Here is a 26,840-nt window from a genome sequence, read left to right on the forward strand (position 1 = left end):
TTTGACAAACCACAGAGATATCTTTGCATGTTTGCCTTTTATTTGAACAAGGAAATGTCTATTTCAACATCTGCAGCGTTGTTATTCCGACATATCTGCACAGTAATAAAACAAATAAATAAAAAATAAAAGGTATTTTAATGATAAGATCTGTCATCAGAGCAAAAAAAAGATGACCCACCTTCACACACAAGAACATTTAGATATATAAAAAAAAACACATCAATATGATGCAATAAACAATAAACACAACACTACGTCTACAGACTTCCTCTATAAGATGCTTTCTCACCGAGAAATGTAGCTTTTAAGAATAGAAATGTGTGACTCTTTAAGCGGCAAACTCCCCCTGATATACTCCAATGTATCCGGACTGACAGAACAACTTAAGACATCAGTGAGATCCTGAAATAAGAGCGTTGTCGACGAAGTTCCTGGAAAAAGTATCTTCAGACTTTTGCCTCGGTCTGTTCGGGAACCGGTCGACCTGAGATGCCGGTCCAGCCAAGAACCTGCACGAGAGAGAAGAAGTAAACATATGTTTTGTTAGATTAAAAATTATTATACACTATACGTATACGCCATACTTAAATTAATGCTAAAATATAATCAAAATATAAAGTATAAATTACTCGCTTCATCTAAGAGCTTAAACGTTTGAATACACATTCACAATCAACATTTCACTCAGACTGACACACTGTCTCAAGACAAGCTTGGAACAGAATTAGAGAAATGACACCGGTTATTTAAACATCTGTTCGTCTGCCTTTTCACACCAGTGGAGGGGGGGCTGGAAGACAAAGGCATCCACCCACGCAAGAGGGCAAGCTAGGAAGTTTCTCTGCAGTTGATCGAGACATAGACGACTTGAAAGAGCCATTTGCCGGAGAGACGACCCCCTGGCCGGGTAAATTTGCCTTAAATATAGCGATGTTTCTACAGCTCGAGACCGTTTCTCCCAGGACTATTGATTTGTAAAGTCGCCGGCAGAAAGCGCGTCCGATCGATCGTAAAGCTTGTATTTTGTTTGACTTGAAGCGGTGAATAAACGACCCGTGACACACTCTGCATTGACCATTTATCTCCACAAAGCAAAGTATTAAGACCCGCGGAAGTGACGGCGTGTTGGAGCGACGGAACGGACTCCAGTTTAGACCGTTTTAGTTTTAAATATCTCTAGAAAGATCTCACCTGAGTAAGTCCCAGGTTGATCCTCCAGCCTCCCTGTGGCTCATCTGCTGTCGCTTCACTGCACGGATGCTCTTCGGCCAGATCTGGGACTGGTGGGGATTGAGGAGGCGGCGAGGAAATAGCTGCTGTAGTTTCACATGGCACTGAGACGGACTCCTCTTCGATGGGGGTTTCTTGAGAGCACCCGAGGACGGACGAGGAGGTCGACAGCGGCGGCACCGACCCGGAGACGCAGCTGTGCGCGGGGCTGCACTCCCCGGAGGCGTTCTTCTTCCTGCGTAACGTGTCGATCCAGCTGGTGCTGTGTCTGGAGGCGAAGGAGGCCAGAGCCAGGGAGGAGAGACGCATGTTCTTCCCGGAGGTGATCAGCTCGCCGAACCCTTCCTGATGAGCAAAGGCGTACGCCGATCTCCGGGAGCCGCCCCGGGCCCCCAGGCGGCCCTCGGATAAGCTGCCCGCGCTGCGGAAGAAGCCGCCGGCGCTGCCTCCGGACGACCTTCTCTTCTTCTGGCCCACGAGCTGAGAGTAGCGGACCTGGAAGTTCAAGGAGAGAAGAAAGATTAATTCCTCTCGTGGTCTTATATAAATGTGTCAAAATTTTGTCTCTTGACTTTTTATGAGGCCCCCAAAATAATAATGTTTCTCTTCTAAGGAAAAGCTGGACATATTTTATAACATTTATAATTAGTTTTATGATTTCCTTAAAGTTAGTTCCATGTCAATGGAATGTTGTTCTGAGAAAAGCTGAACATTTTATTTTATTTTTTTTTACAATTTATTTGTAGAGTGTTGTTCTACATTTTGAAAGAAAATCAGTAAATAAATGTACTTTTTTTTATTTATTTTTTATTTATAAATATTGTCTCTTAGACCTTGGAAAAGTGCGGACTGAGGGCCACATGCAGCCCTTTGCCTGTATTCATGAGGCCCTCAAGACGTTAAGACAAATAAGCAGCTATAATTTCCTCTATTTCAATACTAGTTTAAATCCTGTCACTTACAGTTTGTTTACGACTAAATATTGACATTTTCTACAACCAATTGTGTTTGTTATGATTTGCTTTCAGCAGAACAGCCATTTTGAAATGATTAATTAAAATTGTATTTGAAAGACAATGCACTTGACTGTCACCTCGTGAAAATCTATTCTTGTATTTCTTGTTTATCTTAAATGCTTGTTTAGATTGACAATGTCATTATCTACAGGATGTGGGGTGGGGTGTGTGTATGTGCGGACCCGGCATGTTTTGTTGTGTTTGTGTTTTTCTTTCTTTTTTTTGTATTTTTGTTTTTGTTTTTATTTTGTGTTTTTTGTTTTAGTTCTTTTTTTTTCTTTTTTGTTAATTATACAAGTATGTATCTTTACATCTTTTCATATATTTTTTAAAGAATATACTGTATATGTTTGAGTATGTGTGGATATATATATATATATATATCCATATATATATATATATATATCCATATATATATATATATATACTTTAATTTTTACAGCTTTCATATTTTGTATTTCCTATGTGTATCATTCCATTTACACTGTTGAGCTGTACTGGTTGTTTTATGTAAAAAATCAATAAACAAATATATTAAAAAAAAAAAATTGTATTAAAAAGTTATGCATTTTTCTTGACATTAAGCAAATATACAGTATATATATTTTTTTTTCACTCAAAAAGATCAAATGCTATGTTATAAAGAAGATAAATATCTTATTTTTAATTAACAATTAAAAATAAAATGTATATAAAAAGAAATAATATAAGATGAAACAACATTTTAGTTTATATATTTATGTTTGTTGAAATAATTAAGCTTCAAAATTGAATTTAAATCCTTGTATTAATTGAATATTCAGAGCAGCCGAGTCGTTTCCTCAGAACAACCACAAGCTTTCGCTCGACTGCTCAGACGAGGGTCATAAGCCAAGCAAACACAATCATCTGCTCATCCAGAGAATTTAACAAATACATTTTAAGAAAACCGTAAACATTTATCAACAGCCCGGTTTGTTAAATGATCTGCTCTAGTGAAAATAGCTGAAAACCTTGGCTGACCTTTAACAAAAAGACCCAAAGGTCAAAGCAGGACAACATCTCTGAGGGACGCACAGAAAGAACAGGGACAGTGTCAATATTTGCCGAGCGTTTTCCGGCTTCGGAGCGTGACCAAACAAACGAGTGTTTACTGTCAACCCGAACTGCGAGGAAGAAACAGTTACGAAACCAGCAGGAGTTGACACATCACTGTTTTTAGTGTGTTTTTTTTGTTTTTTTTACCGTATCTGTGAGTTGAGGCTTGAGGTCCAACTTGAGGAAGCGGAATGCCAAAACTGGAACTATGCAGATTACCGTTGCCAGCGCAATAGTTAACCACACGACCGGCTGCAATAGTGTGCTCTGGGCACTTCCTGTACTCAGAAGTACACAAAAAAAAAGGTTTGGGTTACATTTTAGGAATCTTAAATTTGCATATTTAAACAATATTTTTCTTCGATCTGTACATTACTGTGTAAATTCAGACAAACATGTGTTGCAAAAAAACCTACAAGTGTCTTTTTAGCCTTAGCTTGTTAGCATGCTAGCAAGCTGAGGCTTTTATTAGCTTGACTGATCAACGGTCATTCATATGACATCATTCATATGAAATATTTTTGTAGTTTATTGTGCTGAGCACGGAGTGAGATTGGGGAGGCAGCCAAGCAGTGTTTCAGCAGGGATGGGTCCCGATACCATAATGGCAAGAACCTTATACATTAATCAGAGTCTGTTACAATAGACAAAATAATATTTTTAATTCTATTGTTCATCATTTGGTCACTTTCATCATAGTTTTTGGAGAATATCTGCCAGTGTGTTTTTTTTCTTTTTCTATTGCTCTTTTGTGTCTTATCTTATTTTATTATATTCTGTACTAACAAAAAAAAAAAATGGACCAACACTGGCAATAAAAGTTTCTGATTCTTATATTTTGCGTTCATTACTTAAGCATCATCTTCGGTAAAACGTAAACAATCATAGGGGTGTGTATTGGAATCTGACGATAGGATCAAATCATGATACAGGGGCAACTGTACGATATATTTTGATACTAGTAACAAGGATATATTTGTAGTATTGTCAAGTACTTGACTCTGGTGTTGCAGAATTCAAAGACCACATGACTCTTGACGAAGTCTGAACTGATTTAATTTGTTTTGAAATCAAAATATGTCCAAACATCAGCTTTAAAAGCTGCTGGAGTCGACTGTATCCTCTCATCCTCAGTCGTTAACGGGATCTCACTGGATATCATTGTTCCTTTAGCTTTTGACTGCTGCCATCTAGTGGCCCGAGGAGGTTTAATTGCAACACAAAAATGTCAATATGTACATGTTAATTGTCAGAAATTGAAATACAGGTCTTAAATATCAAATTTGAAAGAAAAATATCGCAATATTTAAGTGTATTGATATTTTCTCACACCATTAAACAATACCTCATCCTCTACGTCCAAATTGATTTCCTTGTGTTCAATACTGAAAAGTCGACTTGGTTTTTAAATGTGAAAGAAACACGACTAACCTACGAAGTTGAACTGAGAGATCTGGAACAGGCTCTGACTGTGCAGGACAAACATTACGCCAAAATAAAAGCCCAGAGAGCCCCAGACGAACACATGGTTGATAACGGTCCAGTAGCCGGTGTCGAGGGAGATCTACACACAACAGAGGAAGGCGGTTTAACACACATATCAGATGTTCGTAAGAGAGTCACTCCCTAGTCTCACCCACCTGCACACTGACCACAATCACCAGGGCGGTTGCTGTGGTGACTGCGAAGGTCTGATAGTCGGCGAGGGGCTGCCCGGAGGTCTGAGTGGCTTCAGACAACATGATGTAGGGAACGAAGAAGAGCACCAGGGACGTGTAGATCCCCTGAGTGATGCAGATGAAGAACTCCCTCTTGTTGAAGAGCAGGTTGAGTTGACCAGGCTCGTACAGTTTAGGATACTCCAGGCTCTGCTGGTCAGGAACGTCCTAGAATATATATTCACAACAAAATGGGTTTATACGCTAACATATCCCAGAAACTATGGAAGTATATCTGAGCCATCAGAATATTGAATGTTGAATTAAATATTTCAAATGTTGAAATATTTTTTATTAAATAATTGAATTAAATGATTTCTTTAATAAAAGGATACATTTCTTGTGTTGGTGTAAATTTAGACAAGTTACCGGTTATTCATTGAAATGTTAATAATTTCATGTGAAAAAATATGAACTATTTGAAAATAAATCTCATTTGTATAATTCAATATTTTTTTGTAAGTTTAATATTATTAGTTTTTAATTAGTAGCCTTTTTAATTCAATAATACAAATGTTGGTATAGTAGTGACACCAGAAAATACCAAAAGAGTACAGACCCTATTGACCGTTTGCTTGTGTTTTTTTTGTCGCATGATTGGTTGCAATTTTGATCAAGGCTATGAATTAAAAAGCATTTAATTAATTGCATATATTTATGAATCATTCGAATTATAGTAAAAAAAAAAGAATTTAAACATTTTAATCATGGGAATTTTAATATATATAATAAAACATTAATTTAGTAATATTTTTTAAAGTTCTATTATAAAAAACAACATTTCAATATACAAATTATTGCATTAAACTATTCAATAAAAAAAACAACAATTTACACCTTTCAATATTGAAATAAAATAAGCAGACATAATTTAATTTCAATTTTAAAAATAAAAATAAATGCTTAAAACATCTTTCAATAAAAGCATTCAGAGTTTCAATTCAATACTCTAATATCACTGATATACCTCCATACATTTACATCACCATACCTGGTCAAATATTCCCATGGCCAGCACAGGAAGAGACGTGTAGACAATGTTGAAGAGTGTGATGAAGTACTGGTCGTACACAGTCTGAAAGAAGAAGAACGCAGCTTTAAACACGCTTTTACGTTTAAAGAAGATTTTCCAACACGACCTCCGACCTGAGCAGAGAAGCCGCAGAAGAAGGCGAACCAAAAGTGCACCATGGTGAAGGCAAAGTTCTTGTAGAAGAAGTAGCAGAGGAAGCGGCACATGCGCAGGTAGGACCACCTGCCGTGCACCAGCAGCAGACGCTGCAGGAAGCGGAACTGGGAGAAGGAATAATCGCTGGCCAGGACGGCCTGAATCCCCTCCTGGCCGGAGATGCCGACCCCGATGTGAGCACCTGAGAACACACAGAGGGTTTTAACACTAGATTATAACTGTCAAGCTGCACAAACTATGTTGTTCTGTGGCGTCAAACTCTATCATACAAGGAGCCAAAATCTGAATTGTGGGCTTAAATAAAACTTATATTTACCTAACTATCATGTCATGACATGACATCGTGTCAGTATGAGTCTGGTTGCGAAATTATTTTCATTGGAGGTTCAATAAATCGTTATTTTCTCTGTGTTTGTCCTTCTCTAAACTAATGACAATTTAACGTCCGTCTTCCTTTTCATTATTAAAGGTTTAATAAAAAAAAAAAAGTTTCCACATCAGTTATCGTCAACTATTATCTCCATCTGCGGGTAAACTTTGATCTTCTTGCTTTATCGCTGTCACTTGCTTTGAGCAAAAAACATGTATTTAAGGCTATTATGGGATTTTTCACATGACTTTGGTTTCCACATGTGACCTTAGGGTCTTGGTTTTTACATGTGCTGGATAGAACACATCAGGCATGTCTAGATTGTGGCCTATAAACTATTTTATTTAACAATTTTTTTAAAATATTTGAATCCTGTTTTAAATGTTACACAATCTTTTTGTTACAATTTTAAAGGGAAACACCAAGGAAGTCAAGCTACCAATTTCTAAACACTGAAAAACATTTTTTCGTCTGTGTCTGGTCAAAGCTTTTATTTTGAAATCTCTCCACGCATTTGGCCCTCGCTTGTTTCCACTGCACAAAATGTTGGCAAAGGTTTTTAAAAAATAGAGATTATGAAGAGTTAAACTGATAGTGAAGTGAAGGAATTTGCTTGGTGAAGAAAGAAAAGACAAGTTGAGCCTCATGAAAATATCAAAATCATGCTCTTACTGTAAAGTGAATCTGAATGATTTTGTTTGGTTGGTGACTTCACAAGAGAGAAATGTACTTTAAAACCATACTTTTGATCATGCTAACGTCGTTAGCTCCGTCGCCGATGGCCAGCGTGACGGCTTTCTTGTGCTTCTTGATCATCTCCACCACCTGAGCTTTCTGCAGGGGCGTGACCCTGCAGCAGATCACCGCCTTGCATGTGCACGCCGTCGAGAGAAACTCCGTTTCCATGTCCGGCTCCAGCGCGTGGGCCTGTTGGAACGAGCGAAGATTCTCATTGTTTTGCTATTAAAAACAGGATGTGATCGCATACCAGGCTGTGACCGTTTATCACGAGAGCGAACTCCCCGGAGACGTTGTCCAGAATAGTCGACGGAGGAGGTCTTGTGTCGCGGTCTCCTCCTTCTTCGCAACCGTTTTTCTCAAGAGAAGCTTGTTTCGATGTGTCTTTCATTTCGGCGTCCCCACAATCTTTGCTCTTTGACAACTCAATCATCATTTCCTTGGCTCTCCTGACAAGGAAGAACAAAACACTCACATTTATGTCACATTTAAGAAAGTTTAACCACGGAAAAATGTATGTTCATGTTCTTAAAAACTTGTAATGAAGTCTAGTTTCGGTTTGTAGTCATTCTGCATTTTCTTTAAGGTCCTGTGATTTCAATAGTTTTACTTCCTCTAGTTTTTTATGATATCCTTTTGCTACTTTGGGTTTCTCTTCCTGTTTTTACGACCCAACCCTGTCAAGAGTTCCAGATCATTTTTTTTCACTGACCTGAGCTCTCGCCGGACACCCTGGACAGTTTGCCCGTTGATGACAAACACCTCGCTCATGTCGTCCGTCAGCATCTTACAGGAATAGCCGATGTTGACCGCCGTCTCTGCGGGAAGAACAAGCTTGATTTGAAACTCACTTTTGAAACTTTTAATGAACTAAAGCACATTTTTACCCTGTTTGTCTCCAGTCAAAACCCAAATCTTGACGTTGGCCAGTGAGAGGACGGCGATGGTCTCTGGGACACCATCTTGTAGCTTGTCTTCTATCGCTGTGGCTCCCAGCAACTACTCACACAAACAATTATTGAAAAACTTCTTTAAACGTGTGGATGGAAGAAGCCGCTCAGACCATCATGTCCTGTTCGATCTGCTCGTAAGCAGCCGACACCAGGTCGTCCCTGCAGCTGGACGCCTTCTGAGCACAGCGATGACTCTCTGACCACGTCTCCCACTCAGCTTCAGACAGATCCTTGTAGGCCACAGCGAGAGTTCGAAGCCCATCTGCTGCAAACTCCTGAAACCAACCCAGAATAAATATGGTTTGTTCTAAATCGTCATGAGCTTTTAAACATCTCAAAACTTGTCAAAATGTTTTTAAATTGAATGACACAAAACATGTCTCAATGTCATTTTAAATACACACCTAATTTTTACTATATTGTATTTATTTTCACAAGAGCATGGACAACCACCATGTTTGTAGTAAGTTACAGATACAATTTTAATTAATTAAAATTTCTGACAAAATTCACATTAATTTCATTAATAAAATTACAGCCCTTGATACTTTACTTAAGTTTTGAGATAATACAAGTATCATTTATTACATTCAAAATAGTATTTTAAATCCAATGGACAAGGAAAATTCCCACATATAAAGCAATTCTAGAATATAATTAGCAGCTTATATATTAATTTTAATATATATATATATATATATATTTATTTTTGAAGCATTTTAAACACAGGGCTATAATTATTGACTTTCTTTATTGAGAATAAAATAATTATACCAACACCCTCACAGCGAGTAGTGTTTAAATAAAAGATGAGTGGAAACAATAAAAAAATTAAATAATATATATATATATATATATATATATAAATGATTGTTAATTGAAATCATTATTCTTTAAGATCAGGGGCTCTCACTGTTTTTTTTAAACTAATGAATGTTTGTTTTACTCAATTCATTAAATAAAGCATTTTAAATCACTATACCTGTATATATATATCCTCCCCAGAATATTGTATTATCTATTACTTTTTTGCAGTAAGATATTATTATAAATATTCACTTTTAAAACCCCGTAACTGACAAAATAATAATTAAAAACTAAAAAATTACTTTTACAATGACTGATGTCACAAAAATAAAATTGAAAATGAGTTTGTGATGAAAAAAAACCCAACGTGTTCTATGATTTTCCCTCCACTAGATGGCGGTCAAGCGCTTACATTGAGGTGGTCTGAGGTGACGTGGATCAGATCTTGGTTGGAAGGATGGAGTCTCTCCAGCAGCACAGTATCAGCTCCTTTACAGTACAGACGGATCCTGCCCTCGGGGTTACGCACTGAAATGTATCAAACAGGTGAATAATGACTTAATAATGATTAAAAAAACATTTGTATCTTCTTGTGTTTATTTTTTATAACGTGTGTAACTGATGTGTAATCAATGTTTATTTAGTTGTGTACCTATGACGGACATCCGCTTGCGTATGTTGTTGAAGTCCAGTATGGCCAGCAGGGTGTAATTCAGGGTCCGACCCATCTCAGTGGTGGTTACGGTTCCCGGCGTCCGAGAGCGGAACACGAAGCCGAAACTTCGAGCCGCTGTGACTAGAGCGCCCTCGTCTGGAGACTGAGCCTTGTACACCAACTCGCCTGCCCCGGGGAACACGGACCATGAATCTCACTGGTTTCACTCTCCAGTCGCCCGACTCACCCTCGTTCTTCTCCTCGCTCATGACGGTGTGACAGAGCGACAGCAGGCGGAAGAACTCGTGAGCGTGACCGTCGCCCAACTGCACGGACTCCAGCAGGGCGTCGTCATAGAAACAGAAGTCCGGGTCAGCCAAGGGGTTGAAGCTGAAGTCCAGTCTCTGCAAAAAGATATTACAAATAGCTGAAGAAGAAGATGACTTATAGAAACTCTTCTTACCTTCTGGTGTGATCCAAGTGGGTTCAACACTTCACCTAAACACAAAAACTCAGATTTCATTCAAGCTTTTATATCCAAATAAAAAGTGTTTTTTAGAATTTACCGAATGATTGTCCATTAATGGAGCACTTGTTGAAGCTCATGATATTTTGAGTCAGTGTGCCGGTCTTGTCGCTGAAGATGTACTCGACCTAAAGAGGATTAAAGATGAAGCAACTGATGAGTATTTCAGTTGGTGTAGAAAGACAAAAGCAGAAAGACACTTTTTCAAGGCAAATTAAATTGAGGGACCCACAAATATTTGAGTACTTTTGATGCAAGTGTGAGAAATATCTCAATGGTTTGTACTGGTAAAAAACTAGAGAGATTAAAAGCTAAATTGCCTCAAAGCTGCTGTAGTTGTATGTAATTATTTATATAGTTATTTAGGTAAGTTATTTATATTTATTTTTAATATTTGATCACTTTAAAGCTCAATTAAATAGTCTAATGACTATAAACACTCATTTACTGTGGGCATTAGGGATGTAAGAAAATATCGATACACTTAAATATCGTAACATTTCAAGAGACTGAATCGATAAACAACAAAACTGTCATTTTACTACAACTATTATTTTTAAATGTTGTACTGTATATACTGTACTGTACTTGTATTGTATAATATATTCATATATTGTAGCTTTTAAATCTCATTTTGATTTTACCGTATACTATTTAGGTTTTTTATTTCATTAAAATGAGTATAAAATAAAACAATTACATTTTTTAAAATTTACAATTACCATGTTAATAATCACAGCATTTGTTCATTTGAGTCTTGCAATTAAACTTCCGGCCGCTAGATGGCAGAAGTAGTTGCATCCTCAGCAGCTGATGAAACAATTAAATCCCGCGAGATCCTTAGCAATGACTGAGGACAAGAGGATACAGTGGACTCAAGCAGCTTTTAAGCTGACGTTTGGACAAATTTTGGTTTCAAAACAAATTAAAGTAGTTACGACTTCGTCAAGTGGTCTGTAAATTCTGCAACACCAGAGTCAAGTACTAGAAAAATAATACAAATATATTCTTGTTACTACAGTAGTACAATATATTGCAATGTATCCTGATAAGTATTATGTCTTCTATTAGAATACACAGCCCTTGTGGCGCATACATGTATTACAACGTGTGTTTAAATATAACTAAAAACACTTAATAAAGGAAAAGGATGGGAGATTAAATCAGTTTGGAACACGAACCTGTCCAAGTTCCTCGGTCAGAGTCGTGGTTCTGGCTTCAGCCGCCGTGTTGAACTGTGAGCAGAACATCTTCTGGTCCCAGTTGATGAAGTAGCTGTGACCCCAGCGGATGACCTCCACGCTGACACACCAGAGCTTCACTTTGTGAACTCATGACTCAGTAGCCGGGATCATATTTCAGCTTCTCACCTGACGTAGAGAGAAATGGGCACCACAGTGTTGAGGATGATGATGTAGGACCAGAAGGAGAGGAAGGCGGAGAACATGAAGTTGTCCACGGGAGGATCCCACGGCAGGAAGCTCTGGAAGAAGGAGCCGACCTCGCGCTCCCAGATGGCATTTCCCACCGTCAGTATCACACCCATGCACACCAGGAAGCCAAAGATCTAGAAGAGTGTTTTTATTTATATCAGCTACACTTTTGAGTGAACTTTGTTGATCTTTCACACACCATATAGAAATATAAAATAATAAGTGATTTACAACTTTACAAAAAGATAAACAGACCATCAGACGAGACCATCAAAACATTGTTTAAAAGCTTATAGGTTAGTTTCATTAAAGATGGTTCGGTTTCAGAATCACCTTCGTTGTTCAAGTACATTTGAGTACGTTTGTGTTTCAGATTCAAAGAAATATGTATTGTAAAAACAAAAATTGAAATTTACCTTTCAATAGATAAAATCAAATGGACTGAAATATTATAAAGTATTTTAAATAAAATACATTTACTTAAATGAACTTAAATTTAATTAAATCAAAATACACGAAATAAACTAAAATAAAATAAACAATGAACATAATATAATAAAGTATATTAAATTTAAGTAAAATATAATAAAATCAAATCTAAATAAAATCAAATAAAATGAACTGAATATAATTAAGTATTTTAAATTAAATTAAATCAAAACAACATCAAAATGGCATATATAAATGACACCATTAAATTAAATAATTAACTAACTAAACTAAACTAAATTCTGGGATTCCTGGATCACCAACAAGCAGCCGCAATCTATCCTGCCACAAAAGGAATGACGGTTTGAATCCCAGATGCTTTTTGAATTGAAATATGCTCACATAAAAGTTAAACTACATGCTATATTTACTCATTTCGACAAAAACAAATGTTTTGTATTTAATTAAAACAAATTATAAATATAAATGAAAAGCATTTACAATTATATCAATTATCTTAGCCCTAAAATTCATTAGAAACATATTTTGTGATTGACTTTTATTATCTGCTATTCGTCTATTAATATCTTAACAGAGGCAGAAACAAGTTCATTTCCTACCCAAAGAACCAGAGTATTCATCAGTCGATCGATGCTCGTGCGTTTAAATTTGGTGCTTCCGCTGTTCTGCATCAGTTTTGTATCTGGTCCTGAGACAAAGAAGATATTTTAAAATCAGTGTTTGTGGACAAAATGATGCAATGAGAAATGTAAAATTGTACTATTTTTAAAAATAATGATCCCTCTAAGAACATGTAGTTTTATATAAGTTACCTGCAAATATGACCAGACCAAAGCAGGCCTCAGTGTTGCGGAGCACACATCCTCGCAGCAGCATGTTCTGGTTGGAAAGTGTGTATTTCTTGTCTCTCCACTGCAGGATCCCACAGAAACGATCCAGTTTATTATTCGGAGTCTCACACACAACCTCCCCTGCATGAGCCAACAAAAAAAACAAACAAATCAGAGGACAAAGACATTTCTCGGTTACATTTTTGTAACAAAAATCGCGCAGAAAGACAAAATCAATCCGTGTAAGTTGATATGTTCCGAAAGTGAGGGTTTTTTTTGCCGTGGTGTGTCGAGGCAGGTGAGTGACGGTGCTTCAGGTTGCAGCTCAGTGTTGAAAAAAGGTTTGAATGTCTTCAGGTGTTTTCAGGGTCTCACCATCAAACGAGGACAAGTTGTTGGGGTCTCCGAGCTCCGACGTCACTGAGACCGACTGTCGCACCTTCATGTTGGTCTCACTGAGACACAAGAGAACAATCGTGTCGCAGTCGTTTATTTTATGCTTGTGAGTGAGAGTACTGACCCGTCCAGCTCAGCCGTCTCGATGTAGCAGAGCCCGTGAGGTTCAGTGCTGGACAGCAGCAGCACGTCGGCCTGTTGTACAGCAACATACGTTTGAGAAACAGTGATAATCTTCGCTCTTATTCATGTTTATTGAGGCATTTAAAGACTCACGGCCACAAACTGGTTGTTTTCCAACTTGATGATATCGCCCACTCGTACATTCATCCACTTCTCCTTTTCAACTCTGCTCAAACACAACAATATTTCACAAATTCATCAACAAATAAACTCAAAGAACAGCAAAAAAAGCAGACGGAAACATTCACTTATAGATCCTGAGCTATAAATCCCGCCTAAACGAATGGGGCGCCCCCTACTGGTTATGTCTACCATTACAGCTTTCAAATGAACGAAAAAAAACAATTTATGATCACAACCAAATATTAAATACTAATATATATTTAAATAAATATTTTCATGAGAGCTTCAGAACCAATCGTCTATTATATTAAAGTGTATCCCACTGACTTTAAGTCTATCTATTAATTAGTCTTTGTTGATATGGTGGAAATGGTGGACAATATATTCTGTCAAATTTAAGATTTTAATGGGTTCAAATCAAAAGAAACAATCACAAATTGTCTTAAAATTATGGGGGGAAAAATGTTTTTATAAAACTTTTTATAAAATGTTCAATGCATTTTATTTAAATATAAATCATGGATCGAATGTGAAAATGCGATGAACAAGTACTTTATTTCAATATATTTATATTATTTTATTTAAATGTATTCAGAAATAGACCGCTAGCTATGAATGTAGCTAGCTGCTTATTAGCTTCCACGTAATCAGTGTTTTATTGTTGTTGTAGTAAAATTTAGGAAACTATTAAATATAAAACATAAATATACTGTATATATTTTTTTAAATCTAGCTGAAGAGATTTGAAATACCAAAAAATCTAATTAAACGGTAAAATTGCAGTCGACTTATTCAACAATAGTGGTAAAAAAAATCAACTTACGAGCCGCGCATCAGGACCTGAGACTGACGGTTGTTGACTTGTTTGTCGCTCTTGTGACGGAACTTAAAAAACACAAAAACATATTTCAGCGCCCGATCGACAGTCGTTACAAAAGGTTTGTGAACAGAGTTTCCTCACGTAGTCATCGGAGGCGTCCTTCACCGCAGTGATGCTCAGAACCAGAGCTAAAGGCACGATGGTGGTGAACCAGGAGAGCGAGGAAATCTGAGGTATCAACTAGGAAAAAGAGTCATCTTTAAGATTAAGGTTTGTCACCCCGCGTCATCAATCCCGGAAGTCTCCACCTCCAAGGGACTCGTTGTATAAACAAAGCTTGGCATGATTAAAGCTGGCTAGAGTAGGAGTGAAGCCATTATTATGTCATAATGGACTCCGCTCTCGTAACCTCTTGTTCGCCGAGATTTCAGACGGGGGAGAACTTTATCAAGTAATAAGTTCAAAACATGGTCATGATGAGGAACTTACTGCATCTTGGAGAGGAAGACTTGAACATTTGAAACATGTGAGTCAGACTTTACGATTTAAACTTCCTTAGAAAACACCTGCTTCTGATTGTTTTATTGTTTCTAATCCCTAAAATAAACCTCACTTCCTTCTGACTTCAGTCATGCATCTGATATATTTTAAAAATGTCTCTTTCACACAAACCTCAGGAAGGACTAAACGAAGCTGCTCTGGATCGACTATAACATCATTTTAATTGTAACAATTTAGTCTAAAACCTGATTGCAAATACACTTTAACAAAAATATTATGATAACAAAGCAACTAAAAACTTTAAAAAATGCAATGAATAAAATATTAAAGTTAAATTTACGTTGATTTGTACTAAAATTTAATTTTTAGTGTCAAATATTGGATCAAATACTTATAATTCTACATTCTTAAAGGGTTGGTATTAAGATAACAGTTGTCAAATTATGCATAATAATTAAGTTAAGCAATATTAAACCTCTGCTTTTGGAAACTTTAAAGCAAAATTTAAACTTAATCCGTTCATAACGATAAATGACTTTATAGACACTTTTATATTTGCCACAATTATAAACTTATGAACTTTTCAGCTATTTTTAACTGAGATAAACAAATCATAGTTTCCCTAAAATATAATAATAATTCATTAATCATGTTTTTTAATCTCTTTAAATAACCACAAATCACAGTCAAATAAAAACATAATTATTATTATTATTTAATGTCTGATACTTGCACACAATAAAGAATAATCCAATTTTCTGTGTTAGACTAGAAGATGCCGTTTGACCTGGACTGACCTGAAGTATAAGCAGGAACAGGAAGTACGTGTTGGCCACTTCCTGGAACTGCTCGAACAGGTTGATTGGCAGAAAGGTGAAGAGGTTGTATTTGGAGGTTTTGATGCAGTTACTCTGCAAAGAGGGAGAAGAAAAAAATGTTGACATAGTCCAGTTGTGATGTGTGTATACATGTGTGTGTGAATGTGTGTGTGACGCTTACTGCATATTGAAACTTTTCGTTGTAGTCTCGGTCGTTGGCTCGGACCCTCCTCTCCTCCTCTGCACGGATCAAAACGAGTCATTAGGTCAGGATTCCTTCATTATTATCAGAATTGTGTTGCAGTTACACAAACATGAAAGTCCCCTTTTTAGAACAAAGAAAAAGGGACATTCTCACACGATTTATATGATTTTATTGTGATTAAATCAAGTTACATTAAAAGAGAAAACAAGAGAAGAACATTTTTTTTTTACTGAAAATTTAGAACTAAAATATACGGTAAAATGTTGCGTTAGATAGAGAAGCTTCAGATTAACATATACAGTATAATATAAAAACATTTTAAGAATATTTTTTTTAATATCAAACATGATTAAATATGATTAAATTCTTAATATTTACATTTATTTTTTTTAAATCACTAGTTTATTTCTTTCTCATTTAAAAAAACATAAAACGTAATTTTCTTTGTTTGTTTTTTCTTTAACTATTCTCAAGTTGGGTATTTAAATATAACTCACCAATATTATGTTTCTCTTGATTATATCACTTTTCTTCATAACGTCAAAACTTCATTTTTTTCCCATATATTTAAATAATAAAATCTTTTTTTCTCCTAAAATTGAGCATTTTTCAGTAATATTTTCTCATTACCCATCTTTAATTTTATCATATATTAAAAAAAAGTTTATAAACAAAATAACTGTCCTGAATTTACTATTAAAAAAAACAATAATGTTTAAAAAAAAAGGTATTCATTCACGTGTTACGCCCTAATTATTTGACCAATCATGTGAAATGATTCTTTATAGATTAGTTGCATCATCAGTGAATCACGTTACGATCCAGACCGGATCAGAGACGACAATGAAATCACACGACGTGTAATTCGATCTCGTAGATACGTTTGATCCGCCACTGGCGGTCATTACGCTGCCGTCACAGACAAAAGTGCATTAGTTAGTGCAGCGTCGCACACTTCCCAGCATCTGCTGTCCAAACCCATCTTTAGCCAAATGCACGTCACGTGTTTGAACCTGTGCCGGGCCAGTGTTGAAGGGCATTAGAAGATCCTAACAGTAAATCCATACAGCTCCATTACTGGGAGGTCTTTGTCTGCAGCACGTAAACAACACAAGCGACTGTATTAATATTGATAACAGTTCCTAATACTTAACATCTCAGACAGAGTAACTAAAAAATAAACTACTGTCAGCAAGTTCAGTAGAGCTTGAACAAAAATGAAAGTCGACTTTTAACAAGAATAAAAGTGAAATATAAACACTACATATCAATGTTATTGTAACATTAAATATATTTATTTAATCTCAGATCTTATGTTTTTCTTTTTGTTGCAAAGGAAATAAGGCCCTGATAAGGTGAATTTAGTGCATCCATGATTTTTTTTTTCTTCCATACACCAAATTATCTGATTCACTTGAAAACTGATAAATGTATCAGAAGTATTATCATCAATTGACCTTTGACCTTGAGAAAAACTAAATTTGGTCATTTGAAAATAAACTTTGAGGGACAAGAATGTAAACAAGACTCAAGTTTTCCTGTCTTTAGATAATTTAATGAGACAAACAGAGACAGTGGAGTCATTAGCACACACACACATGCACACACACACGCACACACATGCACACACATGCACACACACACACACGCACACACATGCACACACAGACACAGACACACACACACACACACGCACACACATGCACACACAGACACACACACACACACACATGCAGACACACAAACATACAAACAAACACACACACACACGCATACACCCACACAAACACACATGCGCACACAGACATACACACACACACACGCGCACACATGCACACACAGACACAGACACACACACACACACATGCACACACACGCACAGACACACATGCAGGCACTACTCCCCTCCCACAGACATACACACATGCACACACTCACACACACCCAAACCCCTGCACACACGCAGACACACACTTGCACAACTACAAACGCACACACATGCGTACACAGACATACACACACACTTGCAGACACACACCTACACACACACCCATATACACATCAGACACAGACATGCACACACACATGCACACACATGCGTACACAGACATACACACTCTCAGACACACACCTACACGTGCACCCATATACACATTAGACACAGACATGCACACACACACACACACGCACACCGTCATACACACACACACTTGCACACACACACACCAACACACACATGCATGCACACACATGCACACACATGCACACACATGCACACACACACACCTACACACACACGCATGCACACACATGCACAAACACACACACACACCTACACACAGACACACAGGTCACCTCTAGGTGAGCATCAGTGTGATTTGTGTTCATTGGTCTACAGAAAAGGTAAAAGTCGAGGAGACATCAGACGCTGGCGCCACAAGATTGATCAGAGTCTCAGACCAGAGAGACAAGGACACATTGAAAGTGTCTGATCGTCCAGAAACAGGTGTTTGAAAACGACAAAACAATAGATAGTAAGACAAATGTGAAGCCTGTATTTAAAAATATTCAAACTGTTCTCTGTTTACTTAGCTTTATTTAAGATGTAAGACATTTTGAAATGAATGATGAACATGCTAGTTTAGCTAGTAAATACCTAGTCAGAGCTAACATTGCAGCGTGATAAATAAAATGACACTTGTATTACAAGTGCAAATACTTATACAGGTTAATGATTAAGGTTACAAAATATTTCATATATGGTTCAAATGTACAAAATTCATGTAGAAAAACCCACGTTTGTTTCTTTTTTTCTACATTTTCTCATCAAATCTTTTACATAGATCAGTGTCATCTGTTTTTTTTTAAACTTTTTTTCTTAAAAAAGAGTTAAAGATCTTCTTAAAAATTAATTTAAAATGGTTGTGGCGGTTGATGGTGATGATGATGATGATGATGATGGTGATTGTGATGACGATGATGATAATGATGAAGAAGAAGAGGATGATGGTAATGGTGATGTGATGATGATCATGATGATGAAGAAGAGGATTATGATGATGATGAAGAATAAGAGGAGGATGATGATGATGACGATGATGATGATGATGATGAAGAATAAGAGGAGGATGATGATGATGAAGAGGATGATGATGATGATGATGAAGAAAAAGAGGAGGATGATGAAGAGGATGATGATGATGATGATTATGATGATGATGACGATGATGATGATGATGATGAAGAATAAGAGGAGGATGATGAAGAGGATGATGATGATGACGATGATGATGATGATGATGATGATGATGATGAAGAATAAGAGGAGGATGATGATGATGAAGAGGATGATGATGATGATGATGAAGAAAAAGAGGAGGATGATGAAGAGGATGATGATGATGATGATGAAGAGGATGATGATGATGATGACGATGATGATGATGATGAAGAATAAGAGGAGGATGATGATGATGAAGAGGATGATGATGATGATGATGAAGAAAAAGAGGAGGATGATGAAGAGGATGATGATGATGATGATGGTGAAGAAGAAGAGGATGATGGTAATGGTGATGATGATGATGATGATGATGATGATGAAGAAGAAGAGGATAATGGTAATGGTGATAGTGATGATGAAGAAGAGGATGATGATGATGATTGTGATGATGAAGAAGAAGAGGATGATGGTAATGGTGATAGTGATGATGAAGAAGAGGATGAATATAATGATGGTGATTGTGAGGATGATGATGATGAAGAAGAAGAGGATGATGATAATGGTGATAGTGATGATGAAGAAGAGGATGATGATGATGATTGTGATGATGATGATGATGAAGAAGAAGACGATGATGGTAATGGTGATAATGATGATGATGATGATGATGATGATGATGATGAAGAAGAAGAGGATGATGGTAATGGTGATGATGATGATGATGAAGAAGAAGAGGATAATGGTAATGGTGATGTTGAAGAAGCGGAGGATGATGATGATGATTGTAATGATGATGAAGAAGAAGAGGATGATGGTAAAGGTGATGGTGATGATGAAGAAGAGGAGGATGATGATGATGATTGTGATGATGATGATGATGAAGAAGAAGAGGATGATGGTAATGGTGATGATGAAGAAGCGGAGGATGATGATGATGATTGTGATGATGATGATGATGAAGAAGAAGAGGATGATGGTAATGGTGATGATGAAGAAGAGGAGGATGATGATGATGATTGTGATGATGATGATGATGAAGAAGAAGAGGATAATGGTAATGGTGATGTTGAAGAAGCGGAGGATGATGATGATGATTGTAATGATGATGAAGAAGAAGAGGATGATGGTAAAGGTGATGGTGATGATGAAGAAGAGGAGGATGATGGTAATGGTGATAATGATGATGATGATGATGATGATGATGATGATGAAGAAGAAGAGGATGATGGTAATGGTGATGATGATGATGATGAAGAAGAAGAGGATAATGGTAATGGTGATGTTGAAGAAGCGGAGGATGATGATGATGATTGTAATGATGATGAAGAAGAAGAGGATGATGATAAAGGTGATGGTGATGATGAAGAAGAGGAGGATGATGATGATGATTGTGATGATGATGATGATGAAGAAGAAGAGGATGATGGTAATGGTGATGATGAAGAAGAGGATGATGATGATGAAGAAGAAGAGGATGATGATGATGAAGAAGAGGATGATGATGATAATTGTGATGATGATGATGAAGAAGAAGAGGATGATGGTAATGGTGATAGTGATGATGAAGAGGATGAATATAATGATGGTGATTGTGAGGATGATGATGATGAAGAAGAAGAGGATGATGGTAATGGTGATAGTGATGATGAAGAAGAGGATGATGATAATGATGGTGATTGTGAGGATGATAATGATAGTGATGATGATGAAGAAGAAGAGGATGATGATGCTGATGTTGATGGTGATTGTGATGGTGATGGTGATGATGATGAAGAAGAAGAGGATGATGGTAATGGTGATAGTGATGATGAAGAGGATGAATATAATGATGGTGATTGTGAGGATGATGATGATGAAGAAGAAGAGGATGATGGTAATGGTGATAGTGATGATGAAGAAGAGGATGATGATAATGATGGTGATTGTGAGGATGATAATGATAGTGATGATGATGAAGAAGAAGAGGATGATGGTAATGGTGATAGTGATGATGAAGAGGATGAATATAATGATGGTGATTGTGAGGATGATGATGATGAAGAAGAAGAGGATGATGGTAATGGTGATAGTGATGATGAAGAAGAGGATGATGATAATGATGGTGATTGTGAGGATGATAATGATAGTGATGATGATGAAGAAGAAGAGGATGATGATGCTGATGATGATGGTGATTGTGATGGTGATGGTGATGATGATGAAGAAGAAGAGGATGATGATGCTGATGTTGATGGTGATTGTGATGGTGATGATGATGAAGAAGAGGATGATGATGGTGACGGTGATGATGATGATGAAGGAATTTGAGCGCTGATTGGGAAACAAACTCATACCTCTCCGCCTCTTTTCTCTTTTAAATCCTTTAAAAACATTCTCTTTCTTTTTCCGCAGGGAAAGAAGGAGTGACAGAAACTTGTCTGAGAAGTCTCCAGGTCTGCTCATGTCTTCTCTAAATCCAGCTCTGAGGTCTTGAAGTTTTAAAGTGCACCATCACAGCGTCCCGCCTTCCCTTCCTTCACCTCCCATCCAGCAGCATTACGTAATGAGGCAGAGTGTTACCATGACGACCGCCTCCGCCGGGGCTCTCGCTGAGTGAGTTTTTGTAAGAGGACGGTGACGGATGTGGAGGTCATGTGTTCACACGTGCTTCCATTTCTGACCTCCACATGTTTACACACATCCTCCGCTACACCATACACACCGCCATGATCACATGATACTACAGCTGAGTCGGCGGAAACATCACAACTTGTATTGACCACACGTTCAACAATACGTCTTATTTGTTTTCATGTGACCAGACCAAGGTTTATTGGATCATTTACAGAATATGCTCCTTCTTTTCCTGTCATCCTCATCTTTTTTCTCCCTGTCCAATTACTCCTCCCTTTCCTCTTCTACTCCTTCTGTTCCTATCTTACTACTCTTTCCCATTTTTTCTGCTTGTTCTAGTTCTTTTGTTTTCTCGTCTCCTGTGTTATCTTTCTACAATATTTCTTTTTATTCTCCTCTTCTCCTCCTCCCCACTTTTGAGCCAAATCTAAATCTGCAGAGTTCTCGCTAAACTTTATGGTAACTTCCCCTCGACTTAAACGTTTGACTTTCAAATTAAGAGCATTTAACCAGTTGCGTCTTCCTTGTAATCCTTTACTTAAAGGTATCAGATCATTAAAAATTAAAGATTTTGAATACAGAATTTTAAATAAATTGATAATAAAAGCATAATATTTCAGCTATGACTCTTATGTCAATGTCAAAGATGACAGGTTTATGAAGCTGAAAATAAATGCTTTAAAATAAATAAAAATCCATCCACAATCAATGACTGTCATAGATCTAGAGGATGTAGACTAACATCCCACAAAATATCACAACAATTCAATATAGACTTGTTGAGAAAATATAAATTTAACTCATTGTTTTTTTAAACCATCTTAAACATGTGATATTGTCAAAGATAACAGATTTATGCTATACCTAGCATGGAGGACATCAGGCTCATTAAATCATCTTTTAAAAATTGTACCCAAGACCATGCGTGTGTGTGTGTGAATGCTGTTGAGATATGAAATAACCGGTAGTCAATTAAATAAGCTTCTCTTTTGGGTTTATATACTTGTAAATCTGATACTAAAGGAGTCCATGCCTCACCAACCATGAACCTCACCGCACGTCACTGTTATCAACAGTATATAAAAATATTTTATGTTGGTTAAACTGCTCCACATTAAAATTGTATTTTTGAACAAACTAAAGTAAAATACTGTAAGATGTGTTGTGTGTGTTACTGTTCCTTTAAGACTGAGACAGGTGAGGGAGGAGAAGCAGTACAGTAGATAACTATGATCCAGCGTACATTTCCAGTGAATGTGCAGATCAACTTTGAAGAAGTGAAGCTCCATTTTCAGCACGTCTACAGATTATTTTTGCTACTTTCGTAGCAGATATGAAACTTATTCTCATGAGACATCTGCAGGTGTCACAAGATAAGAAGTTGCAGCAGTTTTCTAATGCTGTTGTTCACTAAAAATAACTAAATAAATGCAAGTTTAAATTGATAATGTAGTTTGACTGTATATATCTACCACAACACTCCTTATATTGATCAACACATTCAAATAATTCACTGTTAAAACTAGTTAAATGTGGCTGTAGATTCAATTACTGACCTGGAGGAGGTCTCTTTCTGAACATCTCCACTCTGACAGCGTTCTTCTGCTTTGGCCCATGAGACAGTCTGCTGAGAGAGAGAGAGAGAGAGAGAGAGAGAGAGAGAGAGAGAGAGAGAGAGAGAGAGAAGAGAGAGAGAGAGAGAGAGAGAGAGAGAGAGAGAGAGAGAGAGAAAGAGAGAGAGAAGGACAGAGAGAGAGAGAAAGAGAGAGAGAAGGACAGAGAGAGAGAGAGAGAAAGAGAGAGAGAGAGAGAGAGGGAGAGAGAGAGAAAGAGAGAGAGAGGGAGAGAGAGAGATAAAAGATACTTATTTAAGTCAATTCAAGGCGTTACTTTTCATTGAGCTTGTACAAAGTGTGATGTATAAACTTAAAATATAATACTATGAGAAGAAAGGTAATATTAAGTATGATATTTTTAAAATATACATAGAAATGGATGTTTGTATTAATTAATTATGCAAGAAAATAACAAACATAACAAATATGGAATATTTGTGAAAGGAAAATTAATTATTATACAGGAAAAAAAAAATATATCCCACAAAATGGAGTTGTATTTTTGTAATATGTTATTTATAGTCATGATGTAGCTTAACTACATGAATATGTTAATATGCAGTATATTTAACATACAAACAGAAAACATGTAAACATATATTTTTCTGGGAAAACGGATGAAGTTAAAAAAAAAAAACAGTATAAAAATCACTAAATAATTTGATATCAGTGGCTCTATTTGTAACGAACAATTACAGTATTAATTATTAAATATTAAAATGTATCTGTTTAAACAATGTGATGTTATACTATGAAAAATAATATTTAAAAAATAAATTAGAATAAAAAAAAGAATAGGTCCAAGTTAAATTCTTTCTCCTCAGATGGAAATAAATTCATTTTTTTATTATGTTTTGTTTATTTCCGGCAGCATCACTCCATAAACGTCTGGATCCTAATAAGAAAATGAGATTCAGCAGTGAGCGTCTTCCGTCTGTCGCTTCACCGTCTGCAGCCACTTACTGTTCTTACAAAACAAAAGTAATGGAAGCTAAATCTTCCTCCATCCTGCTGAGCTCGCGCTAACACACACCTCGCCTGCTTCCACTCTGGCTTTTATCTCCGGAGCCCAGAAAGACGAGAGACGCTCTCGCTCGGCCAATCATCTGCGCTCCAGGATTTTTTAGTGCTCAGCGAGCCTCCGATCGATAGGCTGCTCGTTGTTCCCTCCGAGAGCCGATCGGCTTTCAGCTTCGGTTACCAGATCTTGTGCTGTCGCACACTTTCACCGTGTGGTGACCCTCCTCACCTCTGCTCCACTGATCCAGCAGAGATTCATATGAGGTACAGAGTAGTGGCTGGATTTGATTCAATCTCTCGGTTAAAGACATCCCCGTCCTTGCCCTGACATTACATGAATATATATCAAGTATAATCTTTTGAATTTAAAATGTTAAGAAGATACAAACCCAAATTCTCCAAAAATATTAAACTTTCAATGATTAATTTCTGTCATTCTTAACTAGAAAAGCACTTAAAAGTACATACATCCACCAAATAGCTCCTTCCACGTGTCATTAAAAAACATGGCGTACAACAGAGTAAATAAATCAACAGGATTCCCAAATTGTACTGACACTTTCTAAAGTACTGCTTCATTTTTGACTGCTCCGCAAAAAAAAAAATATTATGACTGGGAGTTGAACCCGCTGTGATCAAATTGAAAAATCCTATGCTGTGTCTAAAATCGCATACTAGCGTACAAAAAGTTAGTATTTTTAGTGCGTGCAGTTCAGTGTTTGATTTGAGACATACTATCTGTGGAGAATTTGCGTACTAGTTAGTACGTACACTAAACTGATGCATACTAACTTCTAGTATACTAAGAGTAGTATGCGATTTGAGACACAGCACTAGTGACATTTCCAAGTTTTTTTTTAACGTAGCAATGGCGCATGAACTGAGCTGAAACGGTAGTAGCCAAACAAGTTATTGACTAATCCTTCAATATATTCTGGGATCCAAATGGAACTCCAAAAAAAAACAACCTGAATTGAATCACAATTTCAAATGTGATCAAATGGAAAAATCCTAGTGACATTTCCAAGTTTTTTTAATACAGCAATGGTGCATGAACTGATCTGAAACGGTAGTAGCCAAACAAGTTATTGACTAATCCTTCAATATATTCTGGGATCCAAATGGAACTCCAAAGAAAACACCTTGAATTGAATCACAATTTCCTTGTTGCATTATGAAAACTTCCTGAGAAACTATGGCCCTCACTTATAAATAGTATAATATATAAACATGTCAAATATATTCCGTCACTGGGGATATAATAAAAGTTAAATACAGGAAGAGTTTGTCAGTCAAAGGTTGTTTTTTTCCCGATGTTTTTCCTCCACACACTTAAACAAGGGTTTTATTGAGATTTCACAGTCAACACTGGCATCGATGAGGCTCAAGTTTCAGTGCAATATGAAGATGTTCTATTTCTGTTTAAAACACACTCTCCAGTGTCCAGTTCATATGAATAATAGAGTCTCTTGATATTAAAACGAGACAATAGTTGGTTGACTCCTATTGTTAGTGGACTTTGGTCGCCATTTTGTTCTGTTTATCACTTTAATATTTAGAAATAACGAATTGTATTTTATGTTACATTGATTTACAAAAGTTTAAAACTTATTTTATAACCTTAATCCATAAATATCTCTTCTCTGCACATGGTTTCAGATATTATTAGTTTTAACTTGTTTGTAAAGCTTAAGATAGTTAGCAACAACGAGAAGTGTTGCCGTAAACACCCGGACAGAAGTCGCAAAACCTTAGGATTAATGAAGACTTTTCCTTTTAAAGAGCAGATAATTCTAGAAAATAAATAAATAAAGCAAACACACATACCGTTCCGAGGGTGATTCAGCGGAGGTGTTCGGGCTGAGACATGCCGAGGTGTCGCGGGCGAGGATGCGAGGATGAGGAGGGATGAAGGTGAGGGACGCTCCGGTTACCACCAGCGAGAGCACCCTCTACTGGTCATCTTGGGAACCTACACCAGCTATTTGAAGTATAATTCATATTTAACACTAAAAATAAATACATTTACAACTACCAGTGTGAAGAGATACAACATTAAAAGACAGTAAATCATTCTTTATTGCATCAGATTACATAGCATGTCCACAAACCGGATATTTGTTTTGTATTTATTTACATTTAATGTTTGATGAACAGGATTTTATATTAAGAAGACAAAATAAATAGAAAAAAACAAAGACATTGTAAGAGAACATTTTCGTTACACGACAAGAAAACTACAGTAGTTACCTTATAAAATAAATTAAAATTCATGTAACCCATGTTCCTAAGAAGGGCTTAAGACATTCTAATAAACAGTATATACA

General features: G+C 36.7%; 1 protein-coding gene across 1 annotated transcript; it reads right to left on the reverse strand.

Annotated features, from left to right (window-relative positions):
* Positions 1 to 18: 18 nt before the first annotated feature.
* atp8b2 (ATPase phospholipid transporting 8B2) lies at positions 19 to 26,410 on the reverse strand. The gene is made up of 30 exons (XM_087812304.1): positions 26,341 to 26,410; positions 23,434 to 23,501; positions 16,018 to 16,076; positions 15,816 to 15,929; positions 14,659 to 14,757; positions 14,521 to 14,582; positions 13,668 to 13,740; positions 13,516 to 13,586; positions 13,371 to 13,450; positions 12,978 to 13,136; positions 12,765 to 12,853; positions 11,653 to 11,849; positions 11,464 to 11,584; positions 10,323 to 10,410; positions 10,220 to 10,254; positions 10,004 to 10,160; positions 9,754 to 9,942; positions 9,514 to 9,629; positions 8,405 to 8,569; positions 8,229 to 8,340; positions 8,054 to 8,159; positions 7,592 to 7,790; positions 7,347 to 7,530; positions 6,191 to 6,414; positions 6,036 to 6,119; positions 4,967 to 5,212; positions 4,758 to 4,890; positions 3,474 to 3,604; positions 1,195 to 1,728; positions 19 to 512 (listed from the first exon to the last, which is right to left on the reverse strand). Exons 2-30 carry the CDS (start codon positions 23,456 to 23,458, stop codon positions 450 to 452), a joined length of 3,915 nt encoding a protein of 1,304 aa, XP_087668430.1. The 5' UTR covers positions 23,459 to 23,501; positions 26,341 to 26,410; the 3' UTR covers positions 19 to 449.
* Between the last annotated feature and the right edge of the window lie 430 nt (positions 26,411 to 26,840).

Source organism: Callionymus lyra, chromosome 17 (assembly GCF_982586985.1).
Source record: "Callionymus lyra chromosome 17, fCalLyr1.hap1.1, whole genome shotgun sequence".
In the NCBI taxonomy this organism is placed as follows: Eukaryota; Metazoa; Chordata; class Actinopteri; order Syngnathiformes; family Callionymidae; genus Callionymus; species Callionymus lyra.